The sequence below is a fragment of the Pocillopora damicornis genome, chromosome 1, assembly GCF_964200805.1.
Source record: "Pocillopora damicornis chromosome 1, jaPocDami1.2, whole genome shotgun sequence".
In the NCBI taxonomy this organism is placed as follows: Eukaryota; Metazoa; Cnidaria; class Anthozoa; order Scleractinia; family Pocilloporidae; genus Pocillopora; species Pocillopora damicornis.
The window spans coordinates 4,725,001-4,746,617 of NC_142670.1; the positions used below are offsets into that span (position 1 = coordinate 4,725,001).

The following is a 21,617-nucleotide window of genomic DNA, read 5'->3' on the forward strand; positions in this document are numbered from 1 at the left end:
ACAGGAAGGGCATGAATGTTTTATAAAAGTCTTGTGGTTTGTTCTTGAGATCCTCGGCTTTTGTTTTCCAATAGCTCTTTATTGCTTTCCTACGCAGTCTAGTCGCCTCATTTCGAAACTTTTTAAGATTAACCAAATCCTCTGGAGCATTTGTCCTCCTGTATCGCCTAGCGGCCCTGCGTCTTGCCCGTATTGCCTCCTTCCACTCTGAGTTCATATATGGCACATCCTGATCTCTAACACGCATTTGTTTTAATGGCATATGGTCATTGACAATCTCCGTCAGTAGTGTACTTATAAAACCAACCCGATCCTCCACACTATCAAAAACTTCCCCAACATGCCAAGGTGCCGAATTAAGATGTTCTTGAATTTTTTCCTCATCAAAGTTCTTAACTGAACGGAATTTGATAATTCTGGGCTTGACTTTAGCTGCTTTGTCTTGCATGAGAACATACACCAGTGGGTGGTCACTAAGACCCGGTTCATAAATCCCACTCTGGACAAATAACTGTGCTTCATTAGTCAAGATAACATCAATGAGGGTCTTGGTAGTCCTACCAGCCCTTGTTTGAATCCTTGTTGGCTCTGTAATCATACACTCAAGTCCATGGGTCTCCTCTATATCAATCAACAACTTGCCTTCAGGCTTATCAGGGCGGAGTCTATCAAGGTTTAAATCCCCTAATAACACAAATGCATGTCCCTGCAGTGAAGCCCAGTTACAAAAGTGATTAATCTCCTCTTCCAGTTGAATTTGATACGTGTTTACAAGAGATTTGGGAGGGCGATACAAGCCAGCCACAATAACACGTCTCCCTTTGAGTTCAACGTCCAACGTCTATGCCTAACAAGGAAGTATTATAAATATTTTCCGCCTTGACTTATTAAAACTAATAATGAACTGCTAATAATGTAATCGATATTATGAAATCAAAAGGGTTTTGATGAAATTCGCTCTTTTGGTACCATGGAAGGCTATTTCCTACACTACGTCTTGCCTGCTGAGGTTATTTCTTATTTGCAGCTCCGACGGATTTTCAGACGAAGGATGCCATGTAGTTACGTCGAGAAGCAATTCAGAAGAAACAGTTTGTAGCTGCAATCATTTGACTCATTTTGCTGTATTATTTGATTAGAACGATGGCACTAAGGTAACCAGTTATATGTATGTTCTTCTTCCAGCACTAGTGATACATATAAATTAATTGAGCTAATTTGCGTGTCTCTATTTTCTTTTTTATGCTATGTGACGCAGCTTTCCAAACAGGACGAGACTGTGTTGAAGACAATTACCTACATAGGATTAAGCTTGTCGATCATCGGGATGCTTATAACATCAGCCTTGTACTTTTTCTTTACGTAAGTATGGTGGTTAAATAATCGATGATGTACACATTCTCATGTCCTCTTCTACTTACTATCGATTGTAATTTCTCAACAAAGGAAAAAAAAAAACCAGGAATAAACGTAACTTTAAGTTATCCAAAATGTTCCTTTTAATTTCTCCGAAACTGAGGTAAAGTAAGTCGATTAAATTACCAATTTACATCAGATTTCATGTTCAATTAGAAGAGCATTAACAATGCATGGTCTCTTTCCTCAGTCCTTAATGTTTTCTTATTCTATACCAACTTGGCTTTTTATTTTCCTTTTGATTCTGAAGCTTCTGATTGATTTTTTTTGGTGTTTGTCTTGTTTTGCTTGTTTTTCTTTTTTTTCTTAATTTTTTATTTGAATTATTTTTGTTTTGATTATGTTTGTTTTTTTTTAACCCATGTTTGGTTTTTGTTTTTACTTTCTTTTTTCGTCATCTTTCATTTGACCAGAGACGTCCGTCAACCTTTGTCTCAAATTCGATTGAGTCTTTCTGTGTCCCTCGGAGTTGGACAGCTAATTTTTCTCGCAGGAGTAAACGCCACAGAACACACGGTGAGAGGCTTTTCCGGTCTGTGAATTTAATTAATCAAATCTTTCTGCTCTAAATATTTTTAGAAAATAGCACAGAAAGACACAAAACATATTTCCTTTTGCAGGCTGCTTGTATCGCAGTAGCAGCTCTGATGCAGTATTTTCTGACGGCTGCCTTTTGCTGGATGTTGGTCGAGGGAATCTACCTCTACCTGTTCGTTGTGAAAGTTTACAACATCAACACCAAGATGCACATGTATCACGTCATCTCATGGGGTATTTCCATTATTAATTTTACCACAACATATATTGAAAGTTATACCATGCTCCCATATTTGGTGTTGTCATCAAGTCAAGTGCTTTGAATTAATTTTTTTGTATTTATGATTAGGTCTCCCTATGATCATTATGGCCATTTCACTTGGCATTGCTGCTGCGAAAGAAGGAATACAAAGCTATATCAGTGATAAATAGTAAGAAACACATCAATAGGTTACTTTTTACCTTTCTTCTCTCTCCCGCGCACTATCAAGTTAAGTTCGTTTTAATTTTCTTGTTCCGTTTTTCCTTGGATTTTTTTTATTCATTCTGATGACTTTCATTCTTGTTTTTCAATTCTCCTAGTTGTTGGCTGTCTTCGACTAACAATCTGATCTGGATATTCGTCTCCTTTGTAACGTTAATCGAAGTTGTGAGTTTATGATAAATTTATATCACGGTGCTTGGTTTACCAAACTAGTTACCTCCAGAGACTTTTGTTGTTTTGTTGTTTCACCTTTTTCAGCGTTGAATACCAAGATCTGTTTTCTAGGCAAAAAAGTACCACATTGCACAACACTAAAAAAGAGGATGGGAACAGGATTAGAAGGAGATATCAAATTTGACTTTAGCTACGTTGAGCGTAATTGATTCTGTTAAGAAAGTTTTATTCGCGGAATCAGCTCAGTGGTCGAGGATCCGGGTGCAAGGGTCGGGATTTCTATCCCCCGTAATGGAATCATTATTTTTATTTTTCCGACCTATACTAAACGAATAACTTCTATAATAAGACTGTCTTGGCTTCTCAAGTACCACATCCAGAAACTTAATTCAGTGATTTAAATGGAATTTTTTTTTAGCTCAACGTCTTGATACTCGTACGAGTCATAAAGGAGATGACCAATTTGGTGCCGCCAACTGGTGAAGACGACCATATTCAGCAAATACGGTAGGATTCACAACATGAAATTATTCAAAATAATAAAAACAAATTGCCTTGTCAAACTGTACGGCGACAATCGCCTGGCTCCCTCATTCCTTGACCAGTTTGCCTTTACGATACCTGTTAATGAGACTGCGAAAAAAAAATTATCATCTCAGTCTTTTACATGTCTCTTCAATTTGTTGTCGATCTCAGAATTGGTATCAAAGCTTGCGCACTGATGATTCCTTTACTGGGTGTCACGTGGCTATTTGGTCTTCTTTCGCCTGTGCAAAAGGCTTTCGCTTACATTTTCACAATACTCAACTCTAGTCAGGTGAGTGTCCGATTGAAACTCTTAATCTCAATCAATCTAGATTGTTCAATTTACACAGCTCTTACCAAAGAGAGAACCCTTTGCAATGGTTAGATGATTAAAAAAAAAATTTAAAAACCTGTTAATTATTCACTTGACCCGAAATATATTCGTAGCAGTCTTATTAGACTTATTAGATATTGATTTTTGAAGACGATTATTATATGCCTTGTGCACTGAGATACCCAAACAACGCACGCTCCGCCGCTTCCTACTTAGGTGGAATATTGTAAAAAAATGATCTTCAAATTGTTTCTGCAACAGGGTTTCCTGATTTTCGTTCTACACGGCTTACGAAACAGTCAGGTAAGAAAAGAAAACTGAGTCAATAATAAGGAAAGTGCATATTATAGCACAGATGTTTAAGCATGAATAACTATTTGAATGAAATTTGAAAGAAATGTATCGTTTGTTGCTTGTCTATCTGCAGATCAGAGAGCGATTGAAAAGAAAGATGAACGTGGTTTTTACCACTTCAAATAAGGAGGACTCCACAAGGAAGAGCCCACAGGTCAATTTAAGTGACGTCGGCGATGCACGGGCAGTTGAATTGTAGCCTCGCAGTGATATTAAACCGAATTAACACTCTACTTAAGTCAATGGATTTAACTGTTCGCTAATAACATTCTATTGCATTGAACGATTGTGTAGTAAATAGCGATTAGTCGATGGCGATCGATCTGAGTTTCAATCTGCTGTTAAAATGTCACGTAGTAAAAGTAAATTGACATTAGGTGCATTGTGCATTATGTAAGTCGTTAGTTTTTAGTTAGTATGACGGATGTAGAGCTACCGAGTAGAAATACTGTCAATAAATTGTCATTATTATTATTATTATTACTATTATTTTATTACTATTAAGTGAGATCGTTCTCTTGTTTATTGTTTCAGCAATTAACAAGCTGCAAGTGCTATCTTTTATCTAAATGACTTTTCCAGAACATCGCATACATGTACTTGCTTAAGAATTTTTGTTAGCTACATGCTAAGTTGTGCGCACTAAGGATCAAATTATCGTAACTACAGGTTGGTCTGGCTTGTCTGTTATTAATTGACTTTCATTAAAGGTTAGATCTACTTTAGAAGTTCAATGAACTCATGGAATGAACTGAGTTATTACAAATTCTTCTTTAATTAACACTGTTTAGTTCCAACACGCATTTAACTGCCTCCTTTCAATCCTCGTGCGCTACATTTTAACGCTTGCTACATGATGCTTTCATGTTTCATATCGGAGAGGATACTTGTCAAACAGTATCTTGTAACTGTAATATTAGCAGCCTCGTCCAACATCTAATGTTATTACTCATAAATAAGCAGATGAATAGATAGATGATGCTGAGTTAATGCATAAATAACTATGTTAAAAAAGAGAGAAATTCTAAGAGATTACATATTTTGACCCTTCAATGCCCAAGATCTCATTTTTAATTCTCCTCACTGTCTGCCATACAATTCTCAGGTGCTACTTCTGAGAATTTGGTACTGGATCAACTAGAAAATCCTCAAACTCTAATTTTTCCTTATTCTCATAACCTATCTGATCGATATTGTATTAATACTGTAAGGAGAAATTCTGTGTTGGTTACTCATGGGAGTTAAAGGATTAAGGATCACTTGAATTTTTCGATATTTATTCTCCGCATTCCTTAGATAAGTATTTCTATTTCGAATCGTAAATGTATCGATGAGTTCTGATATTTAAAATTGGAACTATGATAATCAAAATTCATTTTACAGCGATCGAAGAAAAATCGCACACAGTAGACAATTTAAAGGAACAAAGTGCAGTAATAGATATGTTAGGTAATTTGTCTTAAAACCTGCTAATGCATCTCCCCAAATTAGTGCATTTCTTGTTCTTGTAAACACTTCTTGAACAATATTATGGTTTTGACATGTGACTAAAAAAAATAAAATCGGATAAAGATATTATACGTACATTTCTTCCCCTACTTTCAAAGGGGTATAGAGAAGTGCATCATAGGAATTGACGCAATCACAGCGTATGTTACAACTAAAGTATTATCTTTGCTAGAAACACAAATTGCAAAAATTTATCCTTCAAGCTTTACTTTTTCCTTCATGGGCCTCGAGCACTGCAAAGAGATTAAGAGATATTTGAGCAGTCTTTTTCCAGATCAGTTTTTATGCCGCAACGTGATAAGCACGAACGCCTTGCATAAGCTCAGCTAATGTAAACACGACAAAACAATCGACAACATTCTATTATTAGGTCATACCTGTTTATAAATTAGCATATAAGGCTACTTCTTCAGAAGAGAGTAAACAAAGGAAATGATTCTGAAATGCACGGAATTATTCCTCTACACCGGTCAAATGTGATAGGTATAAACGCTTCAAGGGGCGACTGACTCAATGAATTGCGGATGAGACTAAGAACTATTTGAGGATCATCTTGCAATTATATTATGGGAGAGCACTATAGATGGGGATGAAGAGGCACTTGAAAAAGGGATTTTCCTCCTCACAGGACACACATGGCAATGACTGGGCGTAGACTGGAACTTAGACCTGAATGGAAAAGGTTAGCATCCAAAGAGATGGACTAAGAAGCGATGGTCTTCATGACGCTTTTACCGTATAAGGGGGGAAGGGTGGGGGGATGGATTTGTTTTGCAAACTGAGAGCTTGACTATTAGTCGTGAGGCGCCGTTGGTTTTCTGTCCAATTGACGATCAACCCTATTAAAGTTATATTTAACTCACGCTTTAAGAAGGCATCCTTTGACTCGAGGTTTTCCACGTGTGCGAAAAATTAATGACATACGAGGTTAGACCGATCAACTAATACGGCAGTATTTCATCTGCGAGTTGAAATCTAAGAAGTAATTTTCGTTTATTTGGACGAATAGATGGGACACACACATCGGCCACCGGTGAGTAATACAGCATTTTCGTAAACTTTGAAAATAATAAAAGTGTTTTTGTCCCGTTAAATTCTCGATCTTAGAAAGAAAACCAATGCTTTACACCTAGTGCAAGTTTCTTTCCGTTTATTGGTCTATCTATTGAAAAAAGTGAAAAAAAAAATGATGACTCGTGTCATGAGCTGTCGACCGAGAGTTATCATTTGCATTTATTCTAACTCCTACTAAAGAAATTTCCTTTCATTTACCGCGCCCAAATACAGTAACTTTTGTCTGCCGACAGCTGCTCGTGGCAACTTGTACATTTCTGGGGCTTGATGAAGAGTGAAACTGAATCCTGCAAAATGGCAAAAACCCTTTTTATAAGTTGTGCGTTTGGTAAGTATTACCTTTAATATTTCTGTCAGTTTATCATAAGCAACGAAAGCCAAGCGCTTGACTATCATTTGCAAAAGATTCGACTTATCAACTTCCTGCGACACGCGGGCAAATCTATTAAAAATCTAATTCATGTTGTGTTTATTAGGTATTCTTATACAGAATGTTCCAAGCTCTACAGATATATGCTATAGGCTTCCAGATTATCTCCAAAATAAACGGATTTTTAGCATTAGTTTTCAGGCCCCGGTTGTTCAAAGGATGGATAACTTCTTATCCGCTGGATAAATCGCTATCCTGCGGATAAATTTTACCCATGGCTTCATATCGGTTGTTCAAAGTATGGATAGCGCTATCCACTCGCTATCCAACGGATAAATTTATACATGGTTAGGCAGGTAGTATAAATTTTTATCCACCGGAAAAAAAAAAAAAATGGCCGCTCGACGGTTACATCTTCTTCGGTGTAACTTGCCCGACAATCAACGTCGTAGAAAGAGAAGAATTTTTCGCTGCCAGCTCGATCCCTTAGAGTCTTACACTGACTCTGAATTGAGATCCAGGTATCGTTTTGGACGAGAAGCAATAAAATATACCATTGCTGCATATAATTTGTACAAAATGTATGAACCCTTTAAAAATTGCAAATTGCTCGAGAAAATTTGATGCAATACTCCTTTTCATTTAGACAATATATTTATTGAAATAAACGGGAATTATTTTCATTTAAAAAAACTATTTGTTGTCAAGAACCTCTTTAATGGAGAATTTCTGATAAGCAGGTTATAGCACAACTGTAATGCGAACCGTCTAGGAAACTATTTTTGAATAAAAAAACTGAGGGAACTAGACACTTGAAGCAGTGTTTGTTCACAGCACTAACAAAATGGAAGAAAATGACCAGTAGTGAGTCGAAATGTTTTAAAAGTTGAGGTTTTTTTTAATCTAGAAGCCAGGATAAAAAAGGCAACTTGGCTCTTCTCGATCGATTTATTTAAAGAAAGGGTTCATTGAATTTTAGGAACGCAGGCAAATTACAAGGATTGTCTTTTTTCTTATTACACCCTATCATCATTGAACAATCTTTACTTAACTTTCTACAAATTATAGTTCTATAGCATCATCCTTTCCTGGGTCTAACACTGGCCGTAATGTTTTAGTTCGGCCGCTCGCGACCGTACGCTTCTTTACAAAAGTTACATTTTTATCGAGTTACAGGCTATTTTTTCGCCCCAAAAAATTATAAATAAAGCAAACTCTTCAAAAGAAGGAAAGATAATCAGTTGTCTTGCATCATATTAAAACAAAGTACTGCAGACATATGCATATTCAGCACGTTGCGGGTTACACCGAAATATTACCACAACCTCAACCAATTTGTAAACATTACCACGCGTTAACAGAATCGATGCCGCCCAAAATGCCGCCGAAAGACGGGTCTGTTTCAAATGGCTCGATAATTTTTCCCGTTATAGCCTTTAAGGCATCTGGGTTCTTTCCACCCCTGGTCTTCTTTCTTGCAGTAGAACGTTTGCTATTTTCTTTATTTGCTCCACTGACCATTTCTCTCCACTTTTCCTTCACTTCCATGGTAGTTCTTTTTTGCAACTCCGGGCGCATTGACTTTTTCAGTTATTAACTCCCATACCCGACTTTTATTTTTGTTTGAAAGTGTCGTGGAAAATTTACTATTGGTGATTTTGATATTTTCTTCCACTTGTTCGAAAATGACTCCACATTCGACTGGTGTAAAGTTTGGTTTTCTGGCGCACTTTGCTGGGGAAGGAGCAACATTTTCTGCCACATTGTCTCGCAATTAGCACGCGCAAGCGAAAAGATCACGCAACGCCTGAGTTATCACCATGGCAAATGCCTGGAGAGCGAGTTAACCATCGGATAGTTATACGCTTCGCTATCCGTACTTTATGCAACAACTTTTTATCCGCTGGATAACTATCCAGTGGATAGTCTTCTTTTATACCGGATAAGCTTATCCAGTGGATAAATTTATTCATCCTTTGATCAAACGGGGCCGGGTGTTTATCCACTTTCCGTTCAATGCAAAATTATTGAAAAAAAGTAAGCCAGAATGGCACATTCGTGCGGCAGTCATAGTAATTTTTAATTTAGACGTCATAGCGGTGTGTCAAACAGCATCAATTAGGATCATGCGACAAAAGATTTTTGCTGTTATCCTGTCTTTGCTAAACGGCTTATGAAACCGTTCGCTTTCAATAATTTTTTTGTAATTTTTTCTTCTGGCGAGCGAACGTTATAACTTGGTTCAATCAGAATTCGAATAAGTTTAAACAGATGCAAAATTTAACAACAGTTTAACTCGGAGTTTGGATATAATTGGAGTGGTACATGTGTTTTTTCATCTACCTACCTAAAACATCTGACTCATGTTTTTATTCTGACTTTGAGGCAAATTAATAACTTGGTGGACTACTTCCATTCTTTTATAACGCTGAAACATCATTTACATCTATTTAGATCGATAAAACGATGATCAGTTGAAGCTGATTAGTTAAAGCTACGTACAGTCACTCATATTTAATGAAAAGGTTTTTTTGAGTTTCCAACAAAAAATTGGTGACAAAAAGGAACAAGGGTTCGACCTCACCGGCCTTTTTTTTTTTTTTTAGTCCTTCTTACTTACAAAAATTAACATATGAATATGACAGTTAAAAAAAAAACGGACGAGAAAGTAACAAGCATTTAAGATATGTTAAAAATTATATAATTACAACTATTAAAAGCAAATTGATATTCATTCATATCCAATGACACACACCTACACAAACAGTCAAATTTTGGCCTAACATTTTGAGGCTCCTATAATAGATAGGCGCTACAGTGATATCTTTTGTTTGACACCGAATGCAATGAATTAAAATTGGGTTATAATTGAAGTGTCCCTTCCTGTCACATGTAGTAGATTAGGAATTAAAAATTGTCAATTTGTACACAAAAAATAGAACCACTACCGCATCGCGGCTAACAAGGCAAATCTCTATTAAAGTTCGGAAATAACGCGCGCTTTCTTTGGTTGATTTTTTTATCGTGGGCATCCACACTTCTGGAATTTCTATTCCACTATCCCTGTTGATGTTGTTAGGGTGAAGTCTTATGTGAATTGTCTCCTTGACCCTGCGATCGATCGAGACATTCGACTCGCCCGTACCGAGACCTCCGCCGTTTCAGAGCATTCCCACAACAACGGACACAAGCCACTCTGGAACGAAGTAAAGTTTATTGATCGTGGCCCTTATTACTACACGCGCAGGGTCAAAGAGGCAATTCACATAAGACTTCACCCTAACAACATCAACAGGGATAGTGGAATAGAAATTCCAGAAGCGTGGATGCCCATGATCAAAAAACACAACAACAGGAGAGCCGTGTGACAGCGGACCGCCGAGGTAGCAAATCACGGATCAGCAAGGATCGAAATGCACCAATCAGAGCTGTTGAAAAACAACTAATCACGGCAGAGCATCATACTTTATAAGATCACGCATGACCAGTCGACCTCATCGCCTAAAGAAGACTAGCAGTATGCAGTCGAAACGTCGCGATCTACATCACACGTGACTATATCGTGAGACAAACGAAAACCTTAGCTTTTATTGTTATTCACCACGATGAATAACCACAACCTTTTCTACAAAACATAACTGACATAACAAAAGTAGTCAGTGGCAGAACTGTCAAAATTCATCATAAATTATGATGGTATCAGAGCGACCACGACCATTCTTAGGTTCATTGCAGCTTGCTCATCATAGCGTTCTCCGGTCATTGCAGTGAAGCAAGCCTCAGAAATAACATTAGCCGCCCTTCGAGGGAAAGAATAAGAGCTTGCTTTGATATCCTTTTGGTTGCGTTGAGTGGAAGTCACAGCAGCCGAGTTTTACGGCTCTGTCCCGAGCAATCTTTATGTTCCTGTGATTTCGGCTGTCGTCGGTTCATTAACAAAACGGATGCCTTAAGCAGTTCGTTTTCTAATTGTCATATGTAAAAATTTTGGTGTTTTAGTGAGTCACAATTCGGCCGGATTTCACCAAATATTTCAACTTCAGACTGTGCCTGAGGACTGAAGAACCTTAGGCGTGTCAAACTCAACCTCCCGAGGTATTTTAGTTTGTGAATCATTGCAGCTTGTGAACTTTGATGGCCTAACATTTTTAATGGCTTTAAACTAGTTCAACCAGTCAGATTGTTTGAACCATTCTAACAAGGATTGTGATTGGCTTATTTCAGCGTGCTTTATGAGAGTATAGAGCAAGTTGACGGCACTGTTGTTCCCTATGAAGTCTATTTCTGTTTTGAAAATTGAAAGTAACGCGTGGGGAATTTAACGGACTCGGTATTACAAAACAAGTAGGGAAGCCTTGAATGTGCGCTGTTCTGTAGTAAAGCAGTTAGGAAGTGGCTAGAGCGCTCAAGAAGTGGAGAGAAACACGACTAGAAATTCTCATCAGTTTATTGTCGTGCCTTTCTCAATGTGAATTTCCATAGATAACCACGAATAACAGACAACTTCAGTCATTTTAATCAATAAATTGAATGCGTCAAAGAAATACTCTGTAGACGTGTGCCTCCTCCAACTTCGGCAATTGCGATACAAATAGGTGACTCTGATGATATGAAAAGTATATTTCAGTGAAAGTAAGAAACTAAATTTATTTTTTACATTCGTACTTCAGCTATCCAGACTTTGATGATGCAATCCGTGAGAGCAGGTAGGGCTGTGATTACTTTTGGTATGTAAGTGTGAGCTAAAATAAAATTTGGCCCAAAAAGGGGGAGGTTGTGATTCTGTTACATTGATAAGTCGTTGAACTGACATGGAACAAAGCTGCATCTTAAACTATAGAACCGCCACCAAGGTTAACGAGGGTTACTAAAATGAAAAAGGTTTGAAATTATACTTTAAGACGAGATAACGAGCTTATTTTGAACTAGTGAAAGGTTCATAACACATATACGAGACACAGACACTTAATTAAAATGTCTCTATATTCTACTATATACATATACGTAAAAACATATGAAGTAAAGTGACTACATTGATCTCATGCTTTCAAGAATTCGTTTTCAAATGCTATTTTATGTTCTCTCCTGTAATCTACAGAAAGCGAACATGCTTGTTTTTTGTTTTGAAAGTTCATGCTATAAGTTTAATCTCACGCATAAAACATGGGACGAGAGCAGAAGGACTTGCAAGGACCACCTTGGTGGTGATTTAGTTTCCACTGAAACCGAAGAAGAATGGGACTTTATTAATGATAAGATTCAAAACCGCACTGAACACCGGTGGCACATCGGTTTGGTAAAAGAGAATGGGGGTTGGATCTGGGTGAGTGGAAGACCACTGACTATTTGTAAATCGGGAGAACCAAGTTGGGGCAGAAGTAAGGGCATGTTAGCCAAGAATGAGCAACAGGGCCACCTTGCAAGTCAAGTCCCTCCCGGCAACAATGTTCCGACTTTGCCATTTATTTGTGAAATACCAAAAGGTAAGACCACATTAAATCTATATACTACACTGTAAAAACAAGGGCGCGTAGGGAAAGGTTCATCACGCCATAGGAGAGACAGCTATATATGTTCAGGTGTAAGTGTTAAATGCGTGCGAGCAACCCGGTTTTTCTTTTGTTTCCCAAACGTGAAGGAAATTTACTTTGGTTAATTAATGGACAAAGGTATAAACAAATGCTTGAGTTATTGTTGAATATCATGGTATTGCTGCTCAGCATGGACCAATTCCTACCATTATTATATTTTTTTGAAACATAAGCCTGTCTAGACGTTTATCTCGTGAATCAGCCGGAGTGCGATAGTTGACAACGCAATAGTAGCGGCAGAGCGAAAAAAGAGGGAGGTCTGGACTCGGTCGCGCGACGAACGCGTTCGATACGCAAGATGACCCAAATTTTTTGATCCACTGCGACTTTTCTGACGTTTACTATCGAGCTTCGTTATAATAATTGAAAACCAGGACCAATCTATTGAAATATTGTCTTGCATCTTTTTCAGCTATTGGGGAAAACTCTTCCCAGATCAATTATCAAGACTACGTTGAAATATCTCGCACATTAGAATATGGCAAGAAGAGATGGATGCAGAATTGCAATTTCACTGATGGCAAATGCAGTCTTAATTGTTCCGTAACCTTTTGCAAGAGTGGGCAAAACCGCATGTCCGAGGACTGCGGAAAGTATTGTAGTCAGACGTATAGCCCATTGGTATATCAATGCATTAAAACGGGACACAAAGGGAATATCATTTTTAAGACGTGCAAGGCTACAAAATTTAACCTTACAATCGGCGAACAGCATTTTTTTACCAAAGAGACCTGCTATTGTGAAGATGTTGAGTGTTATAGAGAATGCAACAAGATAAAGTGCACGCGAACCTGCAGAGAAAAAAAAACTGGTGAGTGCCTAATCAATCTAACTGGCGACCGAAGCTCTCTATAAAAGAGTATGATGCTTTTCATGTTTAGTAATCGGAAGGCAATATGTGAATTGAAAGATTAAACGATGCGTTTCGTGTACAAGTTAGTGGTTCTACAACAATCGTTTAATTAAGCAAAACATGACTATCACCCTAAGGCATACGGCTTTGCTGTGGTTAATCCAAAAATCTAATTGTCCTGTGATGTATTTATGTAACCATCATCGATTTATTTATTTATTTTCAAACGTTTGCCTTGAATCGCACCTGGGAAAACTGTTCTACTTTTCTGAGATAAAATACCACGGAAGTACGTAATCGCAACCGAAAGGAGTAGAGTCGCACCAGTGGGAGGAAATTGCCAGTGTTTTCACACAATGAGAACTGAAGTAGACTCGAAACTAGAGCTCATGTTCACAGCTCGGAAGAAAAGATACGCGTCCTGTGGATGAGATTTTCCATAATATAACTGACGACCATCCATATCTTAAGCGCAAAGATTTAGAAAGTTCTCTCGTGTTCTCCAAGGTTCACTTACCTGCCCCACCCAAGCACTAAGGTGCTTCTGATGTTTTCTACGATTTGAAATTAATCTTTTTTTTAATTGCAAAAATTAGAGCCGCGCTTGGAAATTTCCTTCGACGACAGGTTTCAACCGTAAAGTAAACATAATTTGGAGAACTTGTCCCAAGTGCGACCCTTCCCTCACATATCAAATTTCTTAGAGTGTTACGGCTTAAAAAAAACCGTTGTAACACGAAAACTAAATACGGTAGAAGGCTAGAGTCACGTTTTCACTTACTTTTCACTAAGGTTGTTATAGTTACTAAACAATTCGAGTTTCACTTCGCGTTGTGCGTTTCTGTTTGCTTGACTGAAAACATGAACAGTAGTTTTTAACCTGTAAACTTAAATTCAAGCAAAGAAGTTTCTAGTGGTCATTACAACAGAAGATCAGATAGATGCTTGCTTTTATGTGAATCCTCTCACAACTGACATATTTCAAGGCCTGGACAAGGAGCTTCCTGATCATTTTCTCTCGTTATGCCTTAATTAACAAATCCATCAAATTATTCAAATAAAAACGCTGAATCAAATATTTTCCACAAAGACGATCTTGGTTAAGCTAAAAAAATTTAAAAAAGGGCAGTAAATCGGAAACAGTTCGAGACGAAATAAGAAATGAATACGTCATATTCGGTGGTTTGACAATTAATACACGCGCAAATTTTGCGATTTACGGGGTATTTTCCAATCCCCATGGAGGCGAGCTGTTATGACAAAAAGTGGGCAAATGTGTTCTCATATTATATGTTTAACCACTGATTAAGGAATGTTTTTTTTCACTATTATTTCATTTACTAATATTTTTGTATCAAGTTTTCTAAAAACATCGTGTAGCCCTATCTGAACATTGATCTTTCAAGTCGTGTGCGAAAGACCAAAATAGTGCAAAGAAAACAATTAGAGTGTTCTGCCTAACCAATCAAAAATCGAGTGCATTTAGGAATTTTTAAATTTCATAGCGGCCATTTCCTTACGCCGCTTAAAGTCGGCATTCTTGCCCTTACAATGTATTACTAAGGCATTTTTTTTAGTATGAGGTAGTCTTGATTAACATTTTCTTTAAAGATTCATCCCTTACAACCTCGCCATCGCCGTCGCCGTCGCCGTCGCCTTCGCCGTCGCCAGTTCAGCTGCTGGTATGTTTCCTAAATAGTCATTTAGCGTTTTTATGCATGTTCATTTTCAGGATCTTCTCTGTTTACAAATGTGACAGACATTTTTATTCCAGGCAAAGGATTATGTTTCAAAATTTGGCAGAATAAATATTACCGGAAGGACTTCCATACAGGTATGTAATTTTCATAACTTTTTTTAACTTGGATGTATGTCGTTAGACCATAAAAAGTAAATATCTGACCTCTATGGATAAACAGCCACTAAGCCATATGAAGTGAAAATGATGAGGCTCACAAAATAATCCAGGCTCCTAAAAGTGTTCTCTAGCCAATGAATACCCTGGACACCATTTGGGGCCTCCTACTAGACTTTTTCCGCATTCTTTATATGAATTGTTGAGACTAACTGGTTAATGACCTGGAAATATTTTATGTAATTGTAGGAGGCTGTAACTGTGTTTGAAGATTGCACCTTAAAAATCAAGAACGTCACAAAAAATAAGGCCAGCATGGAAGACGTTAAAATACAGAGAAAATCCATCTTTGAGGTGGCAGAGGCCGTCGAAAAATTTGCTCTTAATTATAGCAGGCGACACCTGAGTGAAACGAGACCTTCAGTAACGATCATTTCCCCAACAATGGGTGAGATTTCGGCCTCTAAACCTGTTTAGTTTCAAAGTATATTCCTCTGTTTTGTACTGACTTGCTGACTGACCGAATGGGTTGTTGTAAGCCCAACCTACATGAAATGTTATCGTTGAATGTCATCGATTCATCTATTCTTTCAATTTGTTTAATACTTTGATTTTTTGCGGTGAAGAACGAAATTCAAGGTATTCTTGAACAATCAACAATAGAAAATCAGAATCTTTCAAATTGTGAAACCCTTCTTCTCGCTCTGTTTATTGAAACTTTTCTTAAATAATAGACTGGTGAGTAACACTTTACTAACTGAAATTGTCAAATCTTACAAATACTTTCCGCATACTTCATACTATACATTGAGGTCAAAATTTGCCTATCGACTGCGATGCATATACATATAAATGCAAGATTTTTAACCGTACTCTTAAAAACTTCCTAATGAACTTTATAGTTCTCCGACGAAACGGTTTGAGGAACGAAGTGAGTTTTCACAATTTGGGTCAGTGCAGTACTACTCACTTTTAATCAGTTTTACATTGAAAAAACGTTTTAAAATGGTTGAAATTGTCGAATAGTCGTTGAAGGGCAAGTAAGATAAAAAAAAAAAAACACTTCCATTCAATAAGATTATGACATATTTTGTGTACACCGCAAAACGTAAGTTTGTGTATATGTGCTATTGTAAATTTCACCGTAAGTGCTTTCATTTGTCATTGACTGTTTTTTTTTCGACAGTTTTGGACATTCAAAAAGTCTATCGCCAGAATGCGAGTGACTTCCACTTTGAGGAACAACGATGGCAAGCGAGAATCGATATCGCTTCTTCAAATTTTGAAGACAATGGTTCGTATTAACCAGCGTGTTAACTTTACAACTTTTCATTACCTTGGTTTCTCCAATCGAAATTTCTGTATTGAAATAAATCCTCATAAAAATGTGTACACAGTCTATTTTCTTTAATCATTCGCCTTCCTTCCAATTTCACATACCTCAGAGCCTGATGAAAATCTCGATTTTGTGGGTTTTTTTAATTTTTGATTCTTTGGGTTTTTAAGGATCATTGGTAGTTGCATTTGTGTACGAGAATCTGCATGAACTACTTCTGACAGATCAAGCCATCACGAGCGAAACAGACAATCAAAGGTGACGTTATTTTCATATTACTCCACTTCGTTTACCCCCAAAGCACATTACACGATAACACATAAGATCTAAGTTCAACTAAACTGAACATACAAAGGCTCCCTGCTTGTCTCTGACCATTCCACCTTGCTTAAATCTGCCAAAAGTATGTAATATTGCTTCCTTGGTTCTGGTCCATTTTCAAATACAATTTCTTCATAGGTATCTCAACTCCAGGATAATGGCCGTAACTATGGACCCCAAGCCAGAGAAATTGCGAGAAAATGTCATCCTTAAGTTCAAAAACCTGAAGGTAACGTGAAAATTAGTTGCAGAGCGTTGATTTTATTTATTCTCACGCGATAAAATCTATTTTCAGGTCTTGACAGCAGAGAAGCGTTGTATGTTTTGGAGTGGCTTAAACGAAAGGTAAAAAAACTACAAAACACTATTGTAAAGTATATATTCCTCCTCAATTAAGTTAAGTACGGAGGAGAATGAATATACTTTCTCAGTCAGATACTTTTGTGCAGGTTAACGCTTTCGTGAAAGAGAGGAGGAGAAGTCTGATTGAAATGTTGTCCCAACTAAGACTTCAATGGAGGAAAAGCAGCGAAAAATTATAAAACATTACCTCTTACCCAGACAAGAAATAATTTTGTGCGCCTCGTTAACTTACTTTTTGTCATGTGTGACAGCTTTTCAGAGGAAGGATGCCATGTGATTACATCAAAAAGCAACTCCGAAGAAACAGTTTGCAGTTGCAATCATTTGACGCATTATGCCGTCTTAATGGACTACGACGGCAGCACAAAGGCAATCAAATAATTTTTGTCTTACCCAATAATTTTATGGGCTTAATTAAGTAACTTAATGTTTTCCTTTCATTTTCTTTATCTCTTTCTTTTTTTGTAACAGCTCACCGAGGAGGACGAAAAAATTCTGAAAACTATCACTTACGTGGGACTGAGCCTTTCCATCGTCGGGATACTTTTAACATTAATACTTTATTCTTGCCTCACGTAAGTAGTGTACCTGAATATTAATTAGGTCGATTCTTAACTCTCCTCAACTATGCTGGTGAGAAAAGAGATCTCAATACAAGTCTCTATGCAAATGAGAACATGCATGTCGAATACTTCACAAACTTGAACTTAATTTCACGCCTCATCAAGAGTTTCTGAACAGCTTATGGTTTCACGGTTTATGAATTTTTTCCTTTTTTGTCCTTTCTACAACAATTTGCTGACTTTTTTTTCCTTTGCTGTTCTTGTTGTCTTCACTGTGTTACTGTTATTTTTGTTGCTTTTGTCGCATTCATTCTCCTTGTTTTTACTATTAATTCACCAGAGATGTTCGTCAACCTCTTTCTCAAATTCGTCTGAGTGTTTCTACGTCTCTTGGAGTTGGACAGATCATCTTCCTCGCCGGAATGAACGCCACAGAAAACAAAGTCAGTGGCCTCTCCTTCTATCCATAGAATGATTTTACTCTTTGCAACGTATATATCTTGTCGAAAGGAACACCACGGGAATTATACGAAAACTCTTTCTTTCCACAGGCTGTCTGTGTTACAATAGCAGCTCTGATGCAGTATTTCTTGATGGCCGCTTTCTGTTGGATGCTGATTGAGGGAATTTATCTCTACTTCTTCGTTGTGAAAGTTTACAACATTAACACCAAGATGTGCATGTATCACGTCACCTCATGGGGTGAGTTTATTATTTTAAAGCACTGGTAACTGTAACCATGCTTTCGGATCGCCAAATCTGGTGTTGTCATGCAGTAAAATGTTTTGATTTCCTTCCTTTCTTTATGGGTAGGTCTTCCAGTGATCATGGTGGCCATGTCACTTGGCATCGCTGCTGGAAAAGAAGGGTTACAAAGCTATACGAGTGATAAATAGTAAGAAAAACTTCGACGATTTCTTCTTGTTCTTCTCCTTTTAATTCGTTGCATTTAATTCTTTGTTTTGTTTTTTCATATATTTTGAGACAGGTATCATTTCATTTGCTGACAATTTGTGTTTCTTTCGTGTCTCTCACCTCTTCGAGTTTAGTTGCTGGCTTTCCTCGTCTGACAACCTGATCTGGATATTCGTCGCTTTTGTGGCTTTCATTGAAGTTGTGAGTTTAAGATTAGTGCTGGTAATTGTGATTGGTATACCTGGACTACTTGCTGCTAAAGATTTTTTTCTCTGATCTTTAAAAAAGGAATTAAATATGTATGATATGACCTCACACATCATTTACTATTTTCCTTTTCCTATTTACTCACAAAAAAATTTGGACGCAGCTGCTGTTTGCAGGGATGCTGGTCAATTTTGATTAAGTGATGGCCTTTAATAGCGAGTAAAGCCTGTTGGTACAAAGTCTACACGGGAAATAGATAGCTTCATACATTCTCCAACTTTGACTGCATAGTATGAGGAAAAAGATTCTTCCCTTTCCTTGTTGAAGGTTTCTCACTGTTTCACACTGATATACCAAGATATGTTTTTTGCGACCAAATTTCCTTAAAAAACATTGAACAAGATGAAAGGAGCAGGAAGTTTAGGAGATATTAAATTTATGTGATTTAACATGAGGATTCACTTTGCATAGTTCATTTAGTTCAGACACTTAAGTTCGCGATTTCTTTGCTCGAAGTCAGGGAATCGAAGCTCATAATCTAGGTCCCACAGTTGGGAGTTCTATTCCCTGTAAATGACTCTTCATCCCAAGCTAGTTACCAAGCTAATAACGTCTTTAGCAAGGATCCTCTCCTACTTTGGCTATTCGACAACCATATCCTAATAATCAATTTATTTTTATTGTATTTTTCAGCTCAATATCTTGATACTCGTACGAGTCATAAAGGAGATGAGCAATTTGTTGCAGCCGATAGGGGAAGAGCATCATTCTCAGCAAATACGGTAAGATTCACAACCTAAACCTAAAAAAAAATAGCGGAAAAAGCTACCATGTCCTCCTGTGAGGCTATATTCGCCTAACTTCCTCATTCCTTAATCAGTAAGGCCATACGATATCTAAAAATGAAAATTCATTGTCAAAGGAAAATAAAGGAATTTTCTCTTTTTCACTCCTAGAATTGGCATCAAAGCATGCGTGGTAATGATTTCCCTGCTGGGTGTCACATGGGTATTCGGTCTCCTCTCGCCTGTACATAAAGCTTTCGCTTACATCTCCACCGTACTTAACTCTGCTCAGGTCAGTATTCGATGGTAATACTCAAAATTATTCAATCTCTATCTTTATTTTACTTTCTAACCAAATGGGACACCATGGCAGTGGTCACATTTTTTTTTTATTTTTATTTGAAAACAAAAATGCTGTTAAGTATGCAAGAGAAGACAGACTTCTTTTTCCATTATAAGATATGCAATTTTCCCTCTTTCTTGGAAATCTTAATAGGTATTTGACTGATTTGTTTGTATACTATAAAAATCAATGATCTTAAAATCATTTTCATGCTGCAGGGTTTCCTGATTTTCGCTCTACACTGCATGCGAAAAGTCAGGTAAGTAAAACATTAAACTGATTATCAACTCCATATTATCAAGTTTTATTGTTTCGATAAATATCCGAGTACTAGTGCTAAGAACCATATTTCATGTTGCTTGTCTATCTGCAGATCAAAGAGCGATTCAAAGGAAAGATGAATATCGTTTTCCCATCTTCTATTAAGAGCAACTCCACAAGTAAGAGCTCACAGGTCAATCCAAGTGAGGTTGGGGATGTATGGGCAGCTGAAATGCAGTCTTGTGCTGAGTTTGAATTGAAATCGCATGTAACTTAAATAATTGGATCCAGCCAACCGGAAATGACAGTCAATTACTTAGTACAATCACTAAGTTAACAGCAATAAGTAGGCTACGATCGGTCTGACTTGCGATCAGCAGCCAAAAAGAGGTCTTTCTTTTTATTATTGTTTAAGCACTCAACCAGTACAGTGTAATTGTAACCTATCTTCTTTATGATTATAAGCTTATTTTCTAAGCGATCTTATATTTGTAGGCAAGATTCATCGAAGTAAATCAATCCATAAATTCAATTTTCTAATAGCTCAGTATCTCGATGACTTTCCTTCGAATAAGACCACAGTCTACTACAGATGAGGCGGGAATTCTTGTCAAGATATCACGAATTGTCTTTCTTTAAGAAGCACTCTAGCACGCACCTTTAATTGAACGTATTTATCTTTCGATTCTTACGCGCCAACTTTCTGCGCTTACCGCATGATTATTTCATATTCGACGTTTCACTTATTGAGTTTACAAACTTCTCACCAAACGCTGTTATTACTTTTAACAATGAGCTATATGGATAATAACTTAAAGTATAAGTTTCTAGAAATTTAGAGAATCCCTAGTCATGCTGAAATGCATACCAAGGAACTTTCTGAAGCATTTTACTTGGTTACTTAGTTATGATATAACACTACCAGTATGGTTGTATTGTAAGCGTCCGGAATTTCCAAGAATACTTTGTACATAAGGACTCACTTGTGCAGCAGTAATGTTGTTGTCGGGAGTGACTGACTTTTCAGAAGGCTTTACCGAGAGAGAGGTACTGTGGAAAATTGTTAATTTTGAGGCACTTTGGAGACAACTGTGAGATTGTGTCAGTGGTGAGCTAAGAAATAGTTTGTGGTGGGCTTCAATCAGTTTATTTAAGGATAATTATTCTACTTCCTTTTACAGTCGGTCATTGATAAAAATATTACAAGTTGTTTAATAAAGTAGTTACGTTTGTTAATAAATGATGCTCTTTCTGTCTGTTAAATTGTACCGTAACAAGTAATACTAATAGTCTTACCAGCTAGCGCTGACATTCAAAGGTGTTGTGTAATGAATAAGTAGATGAATACGTAAATGTTTGAATAAATAAACAACCAATTTAAAAGGAACAGAAAAAAAACTCCTTATGACTGGATCTTTTGTGGATCAGTTTCATTTACCCATTTTTT

At 37.2% G+C, this 21,617-nt stretch overlaps 5 protein-coding genes across 5 annotated transcripts; all 5 read left to right on the plus strand.

Moving 5' to 3' along the window:
- Positions 1 to 895: 895 nt before the first annotated feature.
- On the plus strand, positions 896 to 2,937 carry LOC149051457 (adhesion G protein-coupled receptor L4-like). The gene is made up of 5 exons (XM_089185792.1): positions 896 to 1,362; positions 1,830 to 1,932; positions 2,037 to 2,187; positions 2,303 to 2,384; positions 2,536 to 2,937. Exons 1-5 carry the CDS (start codon positions 1,328 to 1,330, stop codon positions 2,612 to 2,614), a joined length of 450 nt encoding a protein of 149 aa, XP_089041918.1. The 5' UTR covers positions 896 to 1,327; the 3' UTR covers positions 2,615 to 2,937.
- A 98-nt stretch (positions 2,938 to 3,035) lies between these two features.
- Positions 3,036 to 4,877, plus strand: LOC149051458 (adhesion G protein-coupled receptor D1-like). The gene is made up of 4 exons (XM_089186199.1): positions 3,036 to 3,118; positions 3,308 to 3,428; positions 3,732 to 3,773; positions 3,898 to 4,877. The coding sequence occupies exons 1-4, from the start codon at positions 3,066 to 3,068 to the stop codon at positions 4,021 to 4,023; spliced, it is 342 nt and encodes a 113-aa protein (XP_089042325.1). The 5' UTR covers positions 3,036 to 3,065; the 3' UTR covers positions 4,024 to 4,877.
- A 7,004-nt stretch (positions 4,878 to 11,881) lies between these two features.
- Positions 11,882 to 14,872, plus strand: LOC149051459 (uncharacterized). Its single transcript, XM_089184848.1, has 2 exons — positions 11,882 to 12,260; positions 12,781 to 14,872. Exons 1-2 carry the CDS (start codon positions 11,885 to 11,887, stop codon positions 13,221 to 13,223), a joined length of 819 nt encoding a protein of 272 aa, XP_089040974.1. The 5' UTR covers positions 11,882 to 11,884; the 3' UTR covers positions 13,224 to 14,872.
- Positions 14,868 to 17,120, plus strand: LOC149051460 (uncharacterized). The gene is made up of 6 exons (XM_089185736.1): positions 14,868 to 15,055; positions 15,326 to 15,524; positions 16,263 to 16,370; positions 16,583 to 16,670; positions 16,872 to 16,962; positions 17,029 to 17,120. Exons 2-6 carry the CDS (start codon positions 15,392 to 15,394, stop codon positions 17,080 to 17,082), a joined length of 474 nt encoding a protein of 157 aa, XP_089041862.1. The 5' UTR covers positions 14,868 to 15,055; positions 15,326 to 15,391; the 3' UTR covers positions 17,083 to 17,120.
- Positions 17,121 to 18,637: 1,517 nt separating this feature from the next.
- On the plus strand, positions 18,638 to 19,876 carry LOC149051461 (adhesion G protein-coupled receptor D1-like; the record flags this gene model as incomplete). Its single annotated transcript, XM_089214285.1, has 3 exons — positions 18,638 to 18,775; positions 19,475 to 19,563; positions 19,738 to 19,876. Coding segments are annotated over 3 exons (366 nt in total), but the record flags the coding sequence as incomplete, so codon positions are not given.
- Between the last annotated feature and the right edge of the window lie 1,741 nt (positions 19,877 to 21,617).

Bases quoted from the DNA above. Each gene is read 5' to 3' on its own strand.
- LOC149051460 (XM_089185736.1), top strand. From the start codon at position 15,392: ATGGAAGACGTTAAAATACAGAGAAAATCCATCTTTGAGGTGGCAGAG. The intron at 16,371-16,582 runs GTTCGTATTAAC...TGGGTTTTTAAG, and splicing joins TTCAAATTTTGAAGACAATG to GATCATTGGTAGTTGCATTT. The intron at 16,963-17,028 runs GTAACGTGAAAA...ATCTATTTTCAG, and splicing joins TTAAGTTCAAAAACCTGAAG to GTCTTGACAGCAGAGAAGCG.
- LOC149051458 (XM_089186199.1), top strand. From the start codon at position 3,066: ATGACCAATTTGGTGCCGCCAACTGGTGAAGACGACCATATTCAGCAA. The intron at 3,119-3,307 runs GTAGGATTCACA...TGTCGATCTCAG, and splicing joins GACCATATTCAGCAAATACG to AATTGGTATCAAAGCTTGCG. The intron at 3,774-3,897 runs GTAAGAAAAGAA...GTCTATCTGCAG, and splicing joins ACGGCTTACGAAACAGTCAG to ATCAGAGAGCGATTGAAAAG.
- LOC149051457 (XM_089185792.1), top strand. From the start codon at position 1,328: ATGCTTATAACATCAGCCTTGTACTTTTTCTTTAC. The intron at 1,933-2,036 runs GTGAGAGGCTTT...TTCCTTTTGCAG, and splicing joins TAAACGCCACAGAACACACG to GCTGCTTGTATCGCAGTAGC. The intron at 2,188-2,302 runs GTATTTCCATTA...ATTTATGATTAG, and splicing joins GTATCACGTCATCTCATGGG to GTCTCCCTATGATCATTATG.
- LOC149051459 (XM_089184848.1), top strand. From the start codon at position 11,885: ATGCTTGTTTTTTGTTTTGAAAGTTCATGCTATAAGTTTAATCTCACG. The intron at 12,261-12,780 runs GTAAGACCACAT...CATCTTTTTCAG, and splicing joins TATTTGTGAAATACCAAAAG to CTATTGGGGAAAACTCTTCC.